The sequence below is a fragment of the Drosophila subobscura genome, chromosome U (genome assembly GCF_008121235.1).
Source record: "Drosophila subobscura isolate 14011-0131.10 chromosome U, UCBerk_Dsub_1.0, whole genome shotgun sequence".
In the NCBI taxonomy this organism is placed as follows: Eukaryota; Metazoa; Arthropoda; class Insecta; order Diptera; family Drosophilidae; genus Drosophila; species Drosophila subobscura.
In genome coordinates, this window is record NC_048534.1 from 11,243,999 (window position 1) to 11,264,536 (window position 20,538).

Below are 20,538 nucleotides of genomic sequence, written 5' to 3' on the forward strand. Positions count from 1 at the left end.
CGGCTGGCCTAGAGCTTGCCACAGAACAAACATGAATTTTGGCAAAAAGATTGTGTGTACCCTGTAACCAACAAAATAAAAGTGAAAGAGTATTGGGAGGGAGCCCGTCGAAGTGCAGAAGTGACCAAGGGCAGAGATCTTTTCAGCTGTGCAGTGATGAATCATTCTGTCAATCACTGGGACAAACAGGCGGACATTGATATATTTCGATAGCAGGACTATACATAGAAGGTGTTTACAAATAAAGAATAATTAGTCTTCTATTGAAAGGAATAATTAACCGCTTAATCTAGATACTTTCTAGGGTATTCAGCATTCTCCATGTTCTTCCATTTGTCCACGCACAATTAGTATTCTCTCTTTTTCATTTCACCATTTCCTTTGCTCACTCATTGGCTTTCCAGTCATGCAGCTTTTTTCTCTGCGGTCTTCTCTATCGTGGGATTTTTGTTATTTTTCTTTCCGCTGTGTGGCAACCGCAAAAATAATATGAAAGGAATATAAGTACATCAATCATACATACATTATATACCCAAACATTGGAAAATCATAGACATAAACGTATCTGTATGTACGCAGCCGCCTGCCCCACTCAGTCATGTAATGATTAATTAGACAAATTCGCTTTTGATTGCATTATTTTCGTATCTGGCATTGTACTTTTGGTTGGCCAAGAAACTCGTAGAACAGAAGTGGTTTTCGTGCACAACTTATCTAAAAATAATCATTAGAACTTGAGCCAAAACGAAAAAGTATGTTTAAAGTCTTTATTTTGCAACAGAAACAAAGTCGAAAATAAGACAGGCGAAAAATAAATGGAAATGCGCCAAGCTAGACGACGACTCTACGACCTTGAAATGTGTGCGTTCCCATAGGCATTGTTGTCCAGACACATACGCAATGAGCGGCAATATGCCGCTGAAATAAGTGATATGAAAATCTTGCCCTGATGTGCTATAAATCCCTTGATATGTATCTTTCATCACTGCCTACAACTCTGGCAGTTCGAAGCGATCTCTGTCTCTGTCTGTCTCCGCGCCCATCATAAAAACTTTTCCCTTTAGTCGTGCAACTGATTGACATTTAGCAGAAATCAATCGACTGATGGTATTGTATACATCCGCACTGCGAATGGTCTGAAACGATTTTCCATTGGCCATTTTCTGGCCTTATTCTGCGTTGTTGACTCTTTCGGTTCCTTTCTTTAATGTTTATCCAATGAGAGTTGTTTACAAATGACCTGGCTGCTGCTTCCCGACTGGCTGAATGCATAATTGAGTGAAAATAAAGAAGTGGAGTGGCTCGATGGAGCCTTATTTGAATTGATTTGTTAATGGGATGTGTTCAATTAAAGGGAAGTGCTGTTAACGAATAACATTTGCTGGTTGGTTTCTTACTGCTTAAGCAAAATGTGACACTGAATATAAATAAGAAGAAAGAACATGTTTCTTTCACTCGTATTTTAAAATCTTTTAAGCCTGCAGTTGAGGTTAAATTTTTTTTAAGGTGTTCTAGAAGAAAAACGAATCGGAAAATTACATTTAATTCGTTTGGTTTGCTTCTGATTGACGTCAATCCCAACCCCATTTTTTTGTAGATCATAAAAATAATGTTTTTATTGAACAAAATTCAGTGAATTTCTTTTAGAACTATTGCTAGAAACTCTAAACGAAATCGTTTGTAAATTATTTTAGACAATTAAGGAGGAAAAGAGGAAAAAAAATGCTAAGGCCTTATCGAAATTATAATCAAATTCCTTCTTGCAAAAGATTTTCCTGCATTCTTTACAACTTTTTATTAAATTGTTCCTTCAAATGCTCTCATGTCGAGTACAAATTTGCACAAATTTGCGGCCCGCCACTTGACTCTCGCCCACTGATAGTGTTTGGGGCCAGGGGCTGTCTCTGCTTGTGGCTCGCTGCTAAAACAATTTGTTGTTAAATTGCAATTAAAGCAAGGCACCAAATGGACTGCCACACACAGCACTAAACCCCAAAGGCTGACGAGTGTCTACCCCTACCGTATACCCTCACCTTCAGCCCCATTTCCCCCAAAAAAGCGCTGTGTCCATCGACCTAAGCGCGAAATAAAACAGAGACAGCAGACACGATGGAGACCCACAATGAGATAGGGCAAGCAGACAGCTACAAATGCAGTGAGAGAGACAGCTGCAAACGAGAGACAGAGACAAGCGACGTTTAGCTTTCAAGTCGAGGCAAGTCGGGTCCGAGTCAAGTGAAGTGATTTTTGTTTTGGGTTTTTGAGCATTTTCCAAACGCAGCTAATTGAAATGCCAGTTTCGAGTCGTTGTTGCTCGTCCAATTCCATTGGACGGACGTGTTTTTTGTAGGTCGCCACGGGTTGGGACAGGTTGCTGGAGTTGAATTTTCCAAAATTCACTTAAATGGCAAAAACAACAATGAGCCGGAGACAGAGGCAGCTGCCTAATGCCAAATAAGATATTTTGGAATTTCAATTATTTTCTGTCGCCCAAACGTCGTTGCGCCGCTGCAAACATCCATAGAGCCGGACAGTGTCCGTCCAGGCAGCTGTCCGTCTCAGTGTCACAGCATCACAGCCCACCATGCACCGTGCACCGCGAGAGACTGGCAACACCGTCCCAGTTTGACACATGTTGAGTTTTTAGCTGAAAATCAAACACAAAAACCCATACCAAACCCAAACCAAACCGTCATTATGAGCTTGGCTGACCGAAACCGAACCCAAACACCAGCCCAAACCCCATGTGCAGACTGCAGACTCTGAACATTCAATGGATTGTGTTGTGTGCTGCAGTTGGTTTTGATGTTGATTGATATTGTATGGGGGAGAGTTGTCCAGGAGGTGAACAGACGCTGTCTGCCACTGATGCGCCAACAATGTTAAGGCGCAAAATGCCCATAAAAGATACGAAAATTGTATTTGCTGTTGGGATTTGCATTTGCATGAGAGTTGAGTGAAATTTTGTTTGACGCACTTATTTGTCTGCTATTTAGTTTTACGCGTAAATCTTTTAAATTTCTATTTAATTTAGGTTAGGATTTAACTTGAATTAAATTCAAACCAATATTCGTTTCCTTAATGAAGTCACTACCTTCCCTTCAACTATTTAGGGAATTCCACGCCTTCAAAAACACTTTTCACACCACCAAAAATCAAATTTCTGAATGAAATCACCCGCAGTTGAGTTTTTCCCAAACCAAGTGAAAAATAGTATGGGAAATGGGAATAGGAATTGTGAAAAGAGAAGGCGACCATATAACTACTGAGGTGGTCGGTTTCTGTGCCATAAAATCGTCCAAATGGAATGGAATCGCGGTTCGGGTCTCACTCCCCGCGAGCACCACCCGTTGGCTCGGCTGTCACCAGGTTGAGCCTGTCAGCAACTTGTTGCGATTCGACAAGGACCCGCGAGAGTCGAACCGTGAGAATATTCTGGCTGAAATTGCTGGAAATTACGCAGGGTCCGGCCATTCGAGGTGTACTGAGCTGTGAGAGCAGAGCTATGGCAAATATTGTTGGCCTTGCAATTAAATGGTCGTAGCTAATGTCATTTAATTGCCTAATTGCCATGCGAAATGTTCTGTTTCTTGGCTGAATTCTCGAATGAGCATGAGCCTGTCGTGTGCCAGACCCGTTCGAGTCGCTCGCACGGCGTGTGTCATTGAGGAAGTACAGGGGAGAGGTGGTATCAGGTGTGCCCGCTCCTCAATGACAGTGTCGAAGGTTCCCTCATTAATAATTGCTAGATATTAAATAAGTTCTTGGAAAAATATTCCAGAAATGGGAAAGCCAGGGAGCACCTATTTGCTTTGCTGTCATTTCTGCAACACAAGTCTAACCTTTGCTACATTTTCTCAAAAAACCCGTGTTCTTCCCCTGTATAATTCCACCTTGATTAGGCTGTTCAAAGATAAATGTTTTTGCCAAATACTGCTCCGTGTACTACTCGTATTTTTGAGCCACCAAAACCTGCACTCTTCTCAATCAAACCTCGTCTTGGAGTTCCTGCAACACGCGTCGTTTATTTATTGACGTTACACAATCTTTAATGGTGGCTGAAACCGAAAGTAACATTTTGTCCACTCAAATTCCAGTTGCATCCACCTGTCAGCGGCAGTCGTCGGCTAATTCATTAATTGAATTAATGCATTGATAGCTACACTTAAAGCAAGAGCAGGCTGTAATTTTGTGCAACAATTTATGAACAGTTGTCAGTGAAATATTTGGCAGTGCTACCGAGCAGGGAAATAAGCAGGGAAAGGTTCTTGCTTACCGTTGAGCTTCAGATTGATATTGTTTAGATTTTAATTATTATATATTTATACCCACATTTTCGTTGTGATCTTGCTGGAAAAACCAGTTGTCAATGGAGTTTTCCGCTCACCTAAACCTTGGTGACAAGGCAATTTTGCTTTCAATATTTGAATAATCATCTGGCGGTAATGATCTTATGTCTGGCAAACTGCGGAAGACAACTCCACCCCTTTCATATGAGACAAGTAACAAATTTTCCTGGTACACCGGAGACCAGAGCAATTGTCATATGAGACATGTGCTCCAACCAATCTTGTGCAAACATTGGCAACTTTGTATGTCGCTTTGGCTATGCTCGTAAATTTATGTGGCAACATAAAACCGTCAACCGTTGACTATGCGAGACACATGCTCCGCAGAGGCTGGGTCCAAGAGCAGACCAGACCAGACCAGCTTCGATTTGGAACCGCAACTCGGCGCGTGGCTTGTAAGGAAATCGTGTAAATTATGGACTGATCGATGGATGGATCATGGCGGTTACTGAACCCCAAACACACCTCTTCCTAACTTCCTATCTCTCTCTCTTGGCTTGGGTCTTGGAGCCTCCCTATCTTGGGGCTTGTCAAGGCCAATTTGTTGGCTAAAAAACTGGCCACGCATCCTCTCTAATTGACAGCTTCGCAGCTGGACAGAGAGCGTCTGGTAATTGATGATGATGGGCCCCAGCAGCGGCACCGACCTATGGCATTACTACCACCAGATAGTGTTTTGGGTGTGGCAGCTCTTACACCTCGTAGCGGCATTTGCCGAAGATTGCCTTGCTTTCCCTTTTGTCAATGGAATTATGCAAAAGGAAAATGTATTGCCATTGCGGTTTTTAGTTGTTTTTTCGAGGCACGAGGCAATTACTCATTTTTTGCTTGACGCTTGGACGAGTTGGGGGCAGAGTGAGTGCGGCTCATCGTTAGATGAATCATGGCCTACCTCATCATCGTTAGCTCATCTTCAGCCTCCTCTTCATCGGGGAGCAGTGTTAACTCATCTTTTGGTTAATCTTCATCGAGGCGGAGGAGCGTCTTCGCGTCTATCTTCAACTGGGAGATGAGTTAATGAGCAAAGACTTTCGCCATTGGAAAGTTGCATAATGTCGTTGTCTTAGGACTGTTTTGGGCTAATCTATGGGTTACATTTAATGTATATTTCCTCATCATGGGCCCTTGACTAATGACATTTGGATGTTCCATCTCTTTGCAGAATCGCTGCGCTCTGGCGTGGATCAAACGGAGTTGCAGGAGCTCAAAGGACAGTCCTCAAATGGTTGCCCGACACCGCCAACGCCGAGGGACTCGAAACGGGCTTCACTTAGCCAAGAGTCGCTCTGCGTTTGCGGTGCCGCCGACATTGGCTGCAAATGCCAGACGGAGCCCAAGCTCAAGAAATGCGAGTGCAAACCCGTCAATACCCCGAAACAGACAGGATCAGACAAACAGATGCTCAAACAGGATGCGAAAGATCCGCAGAACATAGCCCGTAGTATAACTAGTACAAATAAGGTAAGATTTAATGTTATTACTCTCACAAAATTAATTATAATAATTACTTTTCCTATAATTCTGCAGTCGAGCGATGTCACTGGAAAGTCGTGCAGTTCGTTGACGGTGCTTGCCCATCCCCGGGTGGACATAACCATCCAGTATCCCGCCCTGAAGCCCTACACCAAAAACAATGTGCTGGACTATGATCGTTTGGCAGAGTTTTTCGAGGCTAACCTCAACGAGAGGCAGCAGGAGCAGCGTCAGATGATGGGACTCGCTGTAATGGTTCAGTACATGTCTCAAAAGGTTAGTACCGAGTAAAGAGTGTTCTCCAACGAGTGCGGCTCTTCGATGTGTAGCGGATCAGTGAGGGGATTTAGCTGAAGCAGGCGCCACGGATTTATGCCTAGATATTGAGTCTCTGCAGCCCTTTGCAGTTGAGCATCTTTCAGGGTATCCGCGAGTCTCTTTCCCAGCCCATTGTGATTGTCCTCCTCCACATACATATGTGTGTGCCGGGGACGGGTTCACCTGCTCTAATAATTCCAGAATTGTTCCCTTTGGCTTGCCATATCCACATGTTCTGCGAGGGATTGATGGATCGACCGGCCGACTTGCTATTGTTTGAGAAATTTGCCTTAATCTATGCTTAAAGTTGAGCTAATTTCGTTTAATTGTGTCAGTGCGGACTAAGCCGAAACAGTAACAGAAACCAAAACCTCAACCTCAACGGAACCTGATCCGGGGCTCACTTTTTGTGTTTGCACTAATTAAAAACTGAAAATGCTGCACAAAAGTTTCGCAGGCAGCAGATGCTACCAAAAATCCCCAGAGGTACCCGTTTCCCATTTCCCTTTTCCCTTTGTGCGGATGTGGAACTGTGTGAAAGCCTTTCTCTAACGCAAAATGAAAGGGTGTGAGCCAGTGGCACATTCTAGTTCAAGCAGGGAAGAGAGACACCGAGAACGTGTTCCATCCATTCAATTAATTGTTTGCCATTTGCGGTGTAAAGGATTTAATCAGACAAATGAAGTTTCCAGGCCACGTGTGAGTTTTGTCGAGATTTGCCACTGAAAGGATGTGGAGAACAAATCCCTTTTCGTCATGATGCTTTGCTCCTTGATTGAACACAAGGTTCTGGCCATCCTTTTTTATCCAGCAGAGCGCAGACACACACTACCTGTTCGAAGGGTCGTCTACCCGCGGCGGCCCTCTATTAAATACCAATAACAAGGTCATAAAAATCAGCAACAAACGCGAAAAGCATTAGTTTAACATTTGCATATATGCGAATATGTGAGGTTAATGTGGAGGAGTAGACATCCTTCTGAGACATCATCGCCTCCGGGCATCATAAATCGATTTATGATGTTGTTTGTCTGCTGACTTTTCAACCGCAATTGCTTTAGGTAGGATGCCAAATTGCGATTTGTCCGAACTTGTCACTTTCGTGTAGTTCGAAAGAACATCGTAGAACAGAGCAGTGGAGACTTTAAAGCCACTTTCAGTGAACAGAACACAAAACTTCCTCAGGCACATTGTGTCTTGGACAGCAGCAAAGCCTTTTGAGTCGTGCAAAATGTTAACAATTGCGCAAATCCATTGGCTTCGAGGCTCGAGGATAATCGAAACAATTGCCACACAAGGCACACAAGCAAGAGACAACTCCTGCAACTGCTGCCTGTATCTGTGGGATATTTTCAGATTTAACTCAGTCTTATGCAATGAAAAGATGACAGCATAATGCCCCTGCCTTTGCACAATATGTGCCATCAGCTGCTGCCATTGTATTGATGTCATTTGCGTTGGCCATTTGCGAACCTTTCCCCTTACTCGTATTCTTTTTTTGTTCTGGTCTGAAAGGAAAGTCATTAAAATAAAGAAAAATTCCCGAATACCTTAAGCTGTTGCTCGGAAATTTTCACATTGAGCTGGGGGAATTTGAAAGGAATAAGTGAAGCAACAGGAAGTATTACGGAAGTTTTCAAATTAGTCTCTTTTTTATGTACTTTTCGGTAACGAAATTCTTTGAAGTCTGGGGGAAACTGAAAGCCTAAAAAGATTAACTAAGTCTTTTGTTTAGTTTGTGTGTGGATATTATACAATTTTTAGCACATTTTTAAATGAAATATTCAATCAGATTCCAGCGCTCCTAATTCCATTTAAAATGTAATAATAAAATAGCCAAAAAATCGACTCTGCATTCGCTTGAATTTTTAATATTCTATATTCCCCGTTGGCGCTTGCACATGTCCTAATGCAATTTGTGTATTTATTTTGTGCATTTCCCATATTTACTTTACTCACATTTCGAAAAAACAAGCCCGGCCCATGAGAGCCGTGAATATACATATTTACGAGTGCATATGTAAATAGTTGATATCGGGAATCAGGAGTGGCAGAGCATACCACAATATTTGGGTAACTTGTTGCATGCGGCTACCGTCTGCGAACATGCAACGCGCGGAGGGATTTGTTTTTTCAGCGAGGGATTTCGGGATAACGATTTCGGGAAATCGCGATGGCAGCACACGGCCAGCCTCGTTTGAATATTTTCCCACTAAAAGCCTAAACTTATGTGGCAGTGGCACGGAACATAAATATTTATTTAGATATGATCCGAGCCAGTGAGATTTCACAGTTTGGTGTGAAAACCGTGGAAAAACAGGCGGCAAGGTCCTCCACATATACGCGTACCATACTGTAAACAGCAAGGACATTAGGCCAGGAAGGACAAGGCTAGAAGTAGAATTGCCGAGCTGCCTCGTGCTCGTTTTTATGAGGTTTTTAGTGTCCGCTGAAGGACAATTGCCGATCCATTAAGATGGCAGAGTGCGCAACATGAAATTGTCTCAATTCGTAGCCAAAGGATTAAATCCAGTCAGTGGACTGGTCCAGTCTCTCTCTCACCGGCGGCAAGTCACCGATTTCAACACTTTAATTGCCAACGTCCTTGTCAGGTAATTGTCGCTGTCTTCGTCTTAGTTGTCGTCTCCGTTGATGTCTGCATTGACTGTCATCCAGCAAATGTCAGCCGTCTGCAGCAGAGTCGGACTCGAAGCCAGTGACTGAGTCTGCGACACGATGGCAATTAATTTGCTGGACAGCGAAACAGCGACTGCTGCAGTCATGGAAATGGCAATCACTATGCAATTGGTCGGCCAGCTCTTAATTTGTAGATCGGGATTAACCAGGCGACTGTCGACTGTCTGCCATTGATCTTGATAGTCTCGGAAATAGTTTTGGGATTTAAAATGAAATTAAATTAAGGTAGAGGCTCGGCACTGTCCCTCAAGTGCCCAGTAAACTGCTATGCAAATTGCAATTGGTTTTCGTTAAATCAAATTTGAAACATCCACTCGAAAAGTGTTTAGAACTAAACCATGAGCCCATCCAGCCCGTGCCTCTGAGGCGCTCACGGCTCACTTCGACACGCATCCACCCAAAGTGTTGCAGAGAAGGTGCGCGCCATTACAGTGAATTTGAAGTGCATTCAAGACACCCACATTGAGCCGCCCCAAAATGCAGTTGCTGTCCCTTCGCTGGGCAGCGCGTGACCAATGCAGCAAATGGCACATTGTGCGATTGATCCGAAACCACATGAAGTTGGCCAGCGATCGAGGCCTAAGCCGATCCTGGGCTGGACGGAGCTGGAAAGCTGTCGAGGCGTGGCCCAAGCGAATCCAGTCCAACCCTTCCCCTGGCCACTGCGGGCTACACCCACATTACATATTTTCCTCTAGTATTTTTTGCTCATGCGCGGACTGGGGCAGGAAGCAAAACCCAGGACAGAACTGGCGAACCCTTTTCGCAGCATGTTTTAAAAATTGCATTTTTATTTGGTGCGTCGTGTCCATGTCTCCGTCTCATAAATCCAAATCCCTTGTAAATATTTTGCTCACCATATCCGGGAGAGTTTCGTTTGATCCAGCTACCTGCAAGATCTCTTCCTTGTCCGTGATCTACCTGCCGCTTTGGGTATAAAAGCAGTTCGCTCCCTGCGTTGGGCCATCAGTCTACTTCAAGTATTCGTGTTCAACACACAACTGCGCACAGAACGAGAGCAAATATGTTTGCCGATTTTGATTTCACCAACGAGAAACTGTCCTCCCAGACGATGGACTTTGATTTGATCAGCTGGACGGGGCCACACACCCAAGCCAACAGCAGGATGCCCTGCAACTTTATGGATAATATCGCCTATGCCCAGGGCTATGCACAGCAACAGGTATGCAGCGGAGCCCGTGGAAATCTCTTGTGCAAATTAAAAATGCATTTATTTATGGGATTTTCCCAAGCGACCCATCTCAGACCTCTCCATCCGTCTAGACCTCGTCATTGTCTGCCGAGGGAATTTCCCTCGCTCTTGACAATTTCCCTTTGTTTCGACTTCCGTGCAAAAAGAAAAGAGACTCTTCAAAATATATTTGTAATTGCTCAAGCGGTACAGGTAGAGCCCAGCCAGGGCCGAACCGAACTGCAGTTTATAGCGACTCTAACAATGATTTTGCCTTCTTGCCATTTCAGCTGGATGCTTGCTCCTGCGCGGAGACCAAAGAGCAGTGTGCACGGGACAGGAGTGCACTGGAGGAGACGATTGGGTTGCTGCAGCAGACGCAGCGGGACTGCGAGGAGCTGCGCCAAGAGCTGCACTCCAAGGATGTGGAGTGGGCGCAGCGGCAGCAGGAACGAGAGCACTTGCATCGCACTGAACTGAAGCAAGGTGAGCATTCAGATTTATATCTATTCGCTGCACAAAACTAACCCAAAGATCTGCCTTTTGTTTAGCTGAAGAGAAAGTAACGGAGGTGCAAATGCTTGCAAAGCAAAGGTTCTGCGAATTGGAGGCTCAGCTGCGGGCCAAGGACGAGGAGCACAAGTTGGTGCAGGCGGCCTACCAGCTGGAGGTCTCACACAAGCTGGCCCTCAAACAGGATCAGTTGACCACCGCCGAGGTACAGATAATGGATCTGCAGTCGCGCCTGCAAAAGGCCGCGGTCCTGGAGCAGGAGCTCCGCGACAGACTCATCCGCAAGAAGAACATCCACACCACCAGCATTCACGAGGGCGCCCAGCGCGAACAGGAGCTCAACGAGCGCATCCAGAGCCTCACCAAGGAGCTGAACACGCTGCGGGCCAACACAGAGTACAGCGAGCGTGATCTGCGCGATCGTCTGACGCTCTCTCAGGACGAGATATCCGTGCTGCGAACCTCGTCCCAGCAGCGTAGTCCCTGCACCAGCAACAGCACCAGCCTGTCCGACACCAGTGCTGAGCTGTGCCGCCTCACCAGCGAGGCCGACAGCCTGCGCTGCGTCCTGGAGCTGAAGCAGGCGGAGATTTCCACGCTGTCCAAGGAGAACGCGGACCTGAAGCGCGAGGGCGAGGAGCGCCTTAAGCTGGCCAATCAGTTGGATCTGCTTAAGTCCAAGAACGAGATGCTGCAGCTAGAACTAGAGACCAAAGCCGAGAAAGAAAAGTAAGTACCAAAAGGAAACCCAACCCAAAAGAACTCCATGCTAATTATTCTCCTTTCTTCTTCTCTCGCAGGGAAACTCAACAAAAGTTGGATGAACTTCAGAAGGCCTACAACCATGAGAGCATGAAGCGCACTCGTCTCACCTTCGACAAGGAGGAGATGGCCTACCTGCTCAGGACGCGCACCGAGAAGCTGCACAATGCCGAGGCGCGGCTGCAGGAGCGTTCCCTCAGCTCGCAGGACGGTTCGCACTGCTTCAGCCGCAGCACCAACGAGTCATCGTCGTCGCCCACATCGCCGATGATCAAGGGAATGATTGAGAGGAACGACTCGATCAGCTGGACCCTGGAGATTGATGGCGAGACGCCCAAGGTGAGCTCCGCTAAGATGGTGCGTCGCAATGGATCCCTACGCGGCAGCAACGAGCGCAGTCCCATCCAGCGCCGGCAGCAGTCGATCAGCAATGGACACGCCAATGGCCACTCATCGTCGTCCCTCAGGAATGGCACCGCATCGTCGGCTCACAGAAATGGCAGCTCATCATCGAATGGACCCAATCCGCTCTCGCAGAGCATGTCGGCCACAGCGCTGATGCGTGGCAGTCACTCTCTCAGTGGCGAGTCGGAGTCCCGCACCCGATCCCATTCCATGTGCATCAAGGCCTCGGCTTCGACGTCCGCTGTGTGCGAGAAGCGTCACACGTCCGACGCCACGCTGGGCGGAGATCTGATTTTGCCCGACTGGAACGAGGATCCCGTCTGCTCCAGCTCGCCACATCCCACGCTGCAGTCGGAGATGCGTCCGCGCAGCTCCACCATGAAGCTCATGTCGTCCGAGGCGAATGCCCTGAAGAAGTTTCAGGAGATTCAGGAGTCGGCCGGCGAGGCCATGGTCTCCGGTGCCAACTCCGAGGACGAGAGCTGCTCGGCCTCATCGGAGGACATGATGCGCAGCTCCACCTCCAGCACGGCCTCGGTGGGCTCCCTGTCCAAGCGACCGAAGCAGCCGTCCTCCCGCATGTCCATTGAGGAGGCGCTGCCCTGCACACCCATGGAGGTCAGCTGGTCGGAGGATGCCGCCGATGCAGAGGCCGAGGCATGACAGGACATGCCGGGAGTGTGCTACGAGGAGCGGGCAATCATTGAACAGATTGCCGTTGCCGAGGCAGCCGAAGAGGCTTACGAAATGGCCGCCTATGCCGTGAGTGATGTCCAGCAGGAGGAGCTCATTGTGGGCGACGACGACGACGATGAGGATGATGACGATGATGCGGACGATGATGATGATAGCTTCTAAAGCGCTTAAACACCTTGTGAAAGAACATGAAATGGAAGTCAGAGGGGAAGCATAGCTTGGCAATTCTTTCAGCAGTACCCTTCAAAATGATTATTGATATAATTTAAACAAACAAATATAATAGTGAATATTTCAGAATTGAGAATGTTTGTGTGTAAATAATTGCATTTAGCATTATAGTAGAATATAGTAGACGCTCCCCCCAACTTTAACTACGTATAACAGGATAATGCATGGATATATAACAGATTAAAGAATTACAGCTATTAGAGCACTGCAAGCGGAGCCGTCACAGTGTCCGTCTGTCATACGAGTATGGGAATGGATATGGAATATTGGATTATATGGATTATAGTATATGGAACAGAGCATATAAATGTTATGGTATACCACTAACTTTTTTAATGGAACACACACATTAAACATACAGAAAGCTAAACCAAGTTTAGGGCATAGCAGCTACAAACATAAACACACACATAAATACGAGTATATAAATCTTAAAAATGTTTCAAACTAATCAGGAGTACGAGGAGCAGAGCATTACTCCTGCAGTAATGTAATGGGTAGCATTTAGCTGAAGCAGTATGAATATTTGCATAAAACTTATTACTATACCACGTACCGTGGCGATATTGAAATTGTACTCTAACCGCGACTCGCCGATATCGTACATACACATACATATATGTTAATCCCAATCCAAATACTAGCCTCTAGCGATTCTCAATGATGGTAATCCTCCTACCCAAGCTCAAACCCACAACAAATCCATTCACTCGATGTCCTTAAACGCCCGCTAATCGTGTGTAATAATAATAATAATAATTATGATAATTAATGTACCAATTAGTATGTCAGATCTTTAAGCTTTATTCTTGTGTTTTGTATGGAAATTCTAGATGTACGCGTATTTATTATTTAGTTTTTAATGCCTTATGGAATGAGAAAGGAAAATGCAAATTGAAACTGTTTAAAATCCTAGTTTATACGAGAGTACTCTCTCTCAGCTATACATATACATATATAATATAATAATAATCCTCGTGTACGTATGAATTTGTATTAACTTTAGTTGAATATGTTTTAATTTTGTTGTTATCCTTGAGTATCCGAAGAATGCGAGTTTTATATGTATAGATTCGGGATACGCAACACTTTGTAACACGCAGGCATTGTCATTAACTTTTAAGTATGTTATTTTTATTATGTGTGAGAGAACTACAGCTGAGAGGGACACTCAGCCCCCAGCCAGCGCCAATCAAAGTAAACCGCGGCAGAAAAGTTGCAACAAATAAAACCCCATAAATATTTTTTGCTAAATAATTTCAAGAAGCCCTTAAATAAATAAGTAATTGTTTCAGAAACTATTCAATGAATTTCCATTTACAATTTATTGTTCAATTTACACATCTAAAACTCTAAACTCTAACGGCCTCGCGATCCTTGCCTTTGACACGCTCCTTAAATTCTTGCACCAGCTTAAACTTCTGGATCTTTCCAGAGGTGGTCTTGGGGAATGCCTCGACAGGGAACACATAGCGCGGTATCTTGAAGTGCGCCAGTTTTCCCTTGCTGTATGCTCGCAATGACTCCACGGTGAACGTCGCCGGATCAACGTCCTCGTTTAGGCGGACAAATGCGCAGAGTTCCTCACCCAGACGCTCATCGGGTACACCAATTACCTGAAAAAGTAATCCAATCATTCATTAATCTGTTAAAGTCTAACTTCAACTAGAACTCACATGAGCTTCGACCACATCCGGATGTGTGTTTAAAAAGTCTTCAACCTCTCGGGGGAAAATGTTCTCACCGCCGCGAATGATCATCTCCTTGAGGCGACCCACGATGCGGCCATAGCCGTTGGCCTCCAGCACGAATTGATCGCCGGTGCGCAGCCACTTGTCCTTCCCCATGGTCTCCTCTGTCTTCTCCGGATCACCGTGATAGCCCAGCATAGTCGTGTACCCGCGGACACACAGCTCTCCGGGCTGGCCCAAAGGCACAACGTTGCCCTCGGAGTCGATTACCTTGGCTTCGACATGGTCCTGTAGATGGCCAACAGTGTGGAGTACTCTGTCCTCGCTGTCGCCGGGCATAGACTGGAAGATGACGGCCGTTGTCTCCGTCAGACCAAAGACACTGTGCATAGCCTCAACGCCCAAGACCTCTTTGACATCCTTGATGAGCTGCGGCGAGACTATAGCCCCACCGGTGATGGCCTTCTTGATTCTGCCCAACGGCACCTGGAGCTTGCGTTGCGTGCTCACGAGATCCACGTACATGGTCGGCGTTCCGTGTATCACAGTGCACTTCTCCTTGACGATGGCCTGCAGCGAGTCCTTGGGACTGAAGCCAGCCGCAGGCAATACCAGGGTGGCGCCCTTGTTCAAGGCGGCCATGATCGTGATCACAACTCCAAAGGCATGGAACAGTGGCACCTGCACGCATATTCTCTCCCCCTCGAGCTCGTTGCGATTGCCCACATGGATGCCGTTGTTCACGAAATTATAGTGAGAGAGAGCCGCTGCCTTGGGGTTGCCTGTGGTGCCCGACGTAAACTGAATGTTACACGCACTTTCGGGACTGATCGTGGGCTGAAGCTTGCCGATCTCCTCACGCTCGGTTTTGCTGGCCAGATCGAGGAAATCGTCAAAGCGCAGAGCGCCCTTGAGGCCGTCCTTGCTGTCGATGATGACAGAGCGCAGGTGTGGGAATTTCTCGCTCTTGATCTTTCCCTGATCGGCATCAGCGATTTCAGGGCAAATGCTGCGCAGAATCTCGTAGTAGTTTTGTGTCTTGAACGTCTCCGGAGCCACAATGGCCTTGACATTCACCTTATTTAGGCAGTAGGCCATTTCGGGGCCCTGGAAGGCTGGATTGATGCCCACCGAAGTGAGGCCTGCCCGGGCGGATGCCATCATGCCCAGGTACCAGTGCATATAGTTGGGCGCCCACAGTCCCACAGCATCGCCGGGCTGGAGCCCCAACTTGCGGAATCCCGCTGCCAAACGGTCAGCGTCCTCCAGCAGGCCCTTGAAGGTGTAGCGCTTACCCTCCTGGCAGGAGACAATGGCTTCCGTATCGGCATACTTTGACGCCGACAGCTCCAACTCCTGGCCCACAGTGCGATAGACAAGAGGTTCTTTGCCAATATGATGTCGGTAGCTGATCAGAACTGGCATGGACGTGGAGACACTAAAAGGGAAAGAGAAAAATATAAATAAATTAATATTATCAGTTAAAATAAATCTGGGACTAATTTCTTAATTTTTGCCTTTCTTTTACAGCTGAGCTGGCTACGTGTCAAAAACTCTTCCCACCCAGCATGCTGGCTGCATCTGCGCTCAGTAGAGGTTCACGTCTTTGCTAAGGTAAAAGCTTTTGCTACGAGAGAAAGCTTCATGTATGGCATGAGATTGAGGTGTGAGTGTGTCTGTGGGATGGTGTGATATTATTATGGTTTTATTGCAAGTGTTCTCTCCACCGAATTATGTGCTGGCAAGCTGTAAGCGTGTTTGATAGCTGCTGGGGGTTGAGCTACCAATCTAATCTACCCAACAACTAAAATGTATGAGTTACATTGCACATTCAAATATAATTGTTGCATAATTGAAATAATAGATGCCAACAACGATCTACAAGGTACCTATACTTATGTACATATATTCACTTACAGATGTACGCATGTAATTGTAAAAATCAAATAAATATTGAGGCACGGCACGCGTTTATCGAATATCAATTAACACTTGATAAAAATCAAATAAATATTGAGGCACGGCACGCGTTTATCGAATATCAATTAACACTTGAGGGTCTTCACTCCCATAAATTATCAGGCGAATGGAAATTTTTGTCCACAAATGTGCGCTTATCTTTCAGATGTCATCCAATTTAATTCGCGATAATTAAAAACTACCAGTCTGCCACAAGTCTGTTCTATTTTTGGCACTATATGACGGGGGGCGTGGCACTTGGATAGTTATTCCAGGTCTAAGATCTAGTTGTGAATGGGCAACTGTACCAAAAATTCAGCTGGAATCGAAATGATTACGCAACATTATGTGCAGAATTTTGATTTTAAACGGGGGATGGAGGGGGATACGCGAACAGGCCACAGTCAAAACTGCGCATTTATTGCCTGGAACTTTTATCTTGGTGTGGGAATATCTTAAGGCTCCAAGCACTTAAGGCTCTGCTGCCTCCATGGGAAGCCATGACCTTGAAAGGAGTTTCATGGATGATTCAACTTTAGGGTGTTCCTACCTGCGCTTAGCCTGGAGCAGGAATCCCTGTCGAAGCACATGCCTAGACACAATCTGCAATCGCTTATTAATCATGTTTGATATCACACAATTCAAACTATAATTAAATGTTCATAATATTCACACATTCACTTGTACCACACCGCACTGGTATTTAAATTAATTTCAACGATTCTAACGATCTTTATTCAGTTGAAGTCTTGTTAAGTATTTGTTCTAGTTCGACGTCCGCCGCTCGCCAAGTTCCAAAACAGAATAAGCAGCGGCATTCTAATCGTCGCCCCATCTGGTCTGCTCTGCTCACCCGCTCTGTAGCTTTAGTGATTAGCTTTTTTTTCTCTTTCACGACTACACAAGATCTACGGCAGCTTCGTTTTGTTTTGCTTTGCTTTGTTTTCATTTGTTGTTGTTATTATTTTCTATGTTTGCCATTCCCGAAAGACAGCACGTGTGGCTGTCGCAGCGTCTGCTGTATAATCGCATTCGTCTGGTCGCGGGGCGTACGACCGGTTTTTGTTGTTTTTAATGTTTGCAGCTTTTTTCTGTTATGGCGTGATTCGTAGTTTTATGAGTTGCCTAAATTGTGCGTTCTCTCTCTCTCTCTCCCGATTAGGGTGGACCTTGTGTATGGTTATGTCTCTCAGTTTTTCAGTGATCTGTCGAGTCGAGAGTGGGCCTGAATATTCAGAAGTAGTTTGTTATTGCCCATGAAATCTGTGATAATGTAATACACCTTAGATTGCTGATTGTACAGCAGCTGATAAATATTTTATATGTAGGTAATATAATTTAATACATGTCTGTACATATATAAGTGGCTTGTTTATGTGGTGTATCGCTATTTACTTACTGAAGATTAAGAGTCGTGCAGCTGTTGGGGATTCTGACGGTTTTTGTGTGTTTGTATGTGGAATAATAATGTTATACTGCAGCACATACTATGTACATAAACGAATTAATTAGATGATAAGGACAGAGTTATACATATAATGTACGATGCAATATCGGTACCATTTTTACAATATTTTCGATATGTTTAAAAAGTTCACATGTCCAGAATAAACATGCAACATACAAATGAAAACACTTTAATTCACGTTTTTGATTGCTGTAATAGGAGAGCTGTGAAAGACAGACGCTTTTAGCAGAGGAGAGACAAACAAAATTTGAATTAAATATAATTCCATTGAGTCTAGTATTTATACATATTTGCATGTATAGTCTGCACACATTCACCCTTTAATCACTTGATTTGGTATGTTTCCCAGAAGATAAGAATTAGTACCACACAGTCGGCTGGCATTATCTGGCATCTTTGATAAGGTGAGCCAGACATGACCCAGCACCGTGCGTTCAATGCTTACTTGTGTTATCGCAGCTGTAAGGTTGAGTATCCCAATGCCCCCCCGTAATGGGCATTAAGCATTTTATTTGCTTGACCTTGATGGTCTATTTATACCCCTTAACGACTTTCACACGACACTCAATTTTGGCACACACATCTAGCAGTACCGGCAATTGTGTGGCAACTTATTGGAGCGTTCTTTCCCGGTCTTCTCCGAGCAATACGTCCTTGGCGTCCGGCGACCTTTTGAGGGTCTCGCGCAGCTTTTCCTTCTTTGTATTGACAGCCGCATCCATCTCGAGGACAACGTGGGTGGTCTGCACCAGGTCCACCATGTGCCTGAAGTCCCTGCCCGAGCCGTGGCCCGGCTTGAAGCAGTAGTCCTGCTCCACCTTGCACTTGCAGTCCGCTCCCTGCATGGCCATCTCGTAGAGCAGGGTGAGGAACAGCTCCATATTCTGGCCATACATCTTCTCGCTGATGGACTCGTCGCCGGTGTAAGGGCGGTTGTGGATGGAGGCGAAGGGCACCGCCAAAGTGTGTGCCGTGGGCATGCAGAACTTGCGCAGATCGTTCACGATCGGCAGACTGATGGTGATGGTGTCTGGTATGTGGACTTTGCAGTCGAACACCCTGTCGAAGGCGTCCTTGAAGGATTTGCGGAAGATGTCGTGGCGGGACTCGTTCAGCGGCGCCAACTGGTCAACGACCCGAATGCGGGCGATGTGCACGCACTTGAGGCGCAGATAGGCCTGATCCAAGTGATCCTTGACCAAGTACCTCACGTACTCCATGCTCTGCTCCGGCACCAGCAGCACCGAGAACTTTGCCACGATGCGTGTGGGCTTGTACAGGCTGCGAATGCTCTCCGGCTGGTAGACCCGAACGTCGTGTATCGACAGGCTGGGCAGGCACCACTTGTGCTTGAGGTATTGCTGCTTGGACCGCTCGTACGGCAGGCGATCGATGTCGCAGGTGTCCTTGAACTCCAAGGTGCCAACCTCCGCCAGGCAGAAAATGTCCCAATCCTTGTGCGTGGGCGGCATGACATGCCTGTTGATGTCCTTCACCAGAACACCATTCTTGATGTCCATCAGGGAGTTCATCAGCTGGCACATCTCGGTCATGGGCTCGTGGCCCGTTGTAGCAGTCTTCTCGGGACTGGCTTGTTTATTCTCTCGCACCTCCAGCTCGAAGTAGATGTAGCCGGTGTGGCTGGTGGGGACCATGGGCGCGTGTTCCGCAATCCACAGGTGGCTGCAGTGAATGATGAGGTCCACGGTCCGGAAGAACTCCGGTCGGTCGTGGATGACGCCGCGCAGTCCGTGGCTGCCCTGGTAGTGGCTCGTCTCGATCACAAAGCGCACATTCACGGGCAGGTCGCCGATCTCCTTTTGCCAGGCATCCAGGGCGTATATCCAGCACATGAGCGGACCCTTGGAGGTGGCCACTCCGCGCCCGTACATTGTCCCATCCAGCTGGGTCATCTTGAACGGATCGTGGGTCCACTTCTCCTCCTCGCCAATGGGCGGCACGTCCAGGTAGCCATAGATGACCACATTGGTTTTGGCAGGCGATGAGAAGTATTCGGCAAAGATCACATACTGCGTTTGTTCGCTGCCCCCGACGGAGGGCTTCACCTCCATCGTTTCCACAATGAACGCCATCTCGGCCAGGTGCTCGGTCACGCGTTCCACGATCTGCCTGTTCTGCGTCTCGTACTCCACGCCCTGACTGATCGAACGGATCTGCACCAGAGAGGCCAGATTCTTGAGGAACTCGTGGCCACGCAGGTGGGCGGCGTGCACGACATCCGCCAGCTCCGTTTCCTTCCAATGGACACGCTCGTGAACCGGAAAGTCCTTGACGCATTCCCCGATGCCGCATCTGCAGAAGCTGTCGTCTTTGCACAGCAGACCGCACTCATTACGCTGGCCCCAGCAAATCATTTTGATGCTCTTTTAAGGTTTTATTTTTGTAATCACAAATTTGGTCAATTTTGTGTATTTTTTAAATGAAAGCCAAATGGGAAATGGCGTAGTTTTCGATGAAGCAAAGGCATTCAATGTATCTCTCAGCCATCACCCCTTTCAGTTCCCAAATCAACCAGAGAGAGAGAGTGGAAATCCCAAGGAAACGTGAGAAGTTCGCCCAAACGGATGCCTCTTCTGCTTCGCTTTTGGCGCCAAAAACTGTGTCATGTGGATCCGGGAGTGGGGATTCAACAATTGTAAACAGACGCTTGCGCGGATGCTCGCTGCCGCCGGAGGCTCTTTCGTCGTGTTGCCAAGGTGCTGCGGCGACTCGAGTCGCACCTGAGGCACTGTGGCAAGCAGTTTTGGGGCTGGCAAATCAGAA

The 20,538-nt window shown here is 46.5% G+C and overlaps 3 protein-coding genes across 8 annotated transcripts in view; 1 reads left to right on the forward strand and 2 right to left on the reverse strand.

The window, feature by feature from the left end:
* The window catches only part of LOC117902248 (mucin-6), an 84,199-nt gene extending 70,306 nt beyond the window's left edge, over nucleotides 1-13,893 (forward strand). For all 6 annotated transcript variants that reach the window (XM_034813493.1, XM_034813494.1, XM_034813497.1 and 3 more), the window contains 5 exons: nucleotides 5,512-5,810; nucleotides 5,877-6,098; nucleotides 10,320-10,515; nucleotides 10,581-11,271; nucleotides 11,343-13,893. In XM_034813493.1, coding sequence (XP_034669384.1) covers nucleotides 5,512-5,810; nucleotides 5,877-6,098; nucleotides 10,320-10,515; nucleotides 10,581-11,271; nucleotides 11,343-12,372 — 2,438 coding nt within the window. In that variant the 3' untranslated portion in view covers nucleotides 12,373-13,893. The remainder of the gene's footprint in view (nucleotides 1-5,511; nucleotides 5,811-5,876; nucleotides 6,099-10,319; nucleotides 10,516-10,580; nucleotides 11,272-11,342) is intronic.
* A 49-nt stretch (nucleotides 13,894-13,942) lies between these two features.
* Nucleotides 13,943-17,077, reverse strand: LOC117902250 (medium-chain acyl-CoA ligase ACSF2, mitochondrial). The gene is made up of 3 exons (XM_034813505.1): nucleotides 16,837-17,077; nucleotides 14,313-15,765; nucleotides 13,943-14,252 (listed from the first exon to the last, which is right to left on the reverse strand). Exons 1-3 carry the CDS (start codon nucleotides 16,908-16,910, stop codon nucleotides 13,989-13,991), a joined length of 1,791 nt encoding a protein of 596 aa, XP_034669396.1. The 5' UTR covers nucleotides 16,911-17,077; the 3' UTR covers nucleotides 13,943-13,988.
* A 1,288-nt stretch (nucleotides 17,078-18,365) lies between these two features.
* Nucleotides 18,366-20,129, reverse strand: LOC117901189 (cytosolic non-specific dipeptidase-like). The gene has a single exon (XM_034811841.1). The coding sequence runs from the start codon at nucleotides 20,127-20,129 to the stop codon at nucleotides 18,366-18,368; it is 1,764 nt and encodes a 587-aa protein (XP_034667732.1).
* Between the last annotated feature and the right edge of the window lie 409 nt (nucleotides 20,130-20,538).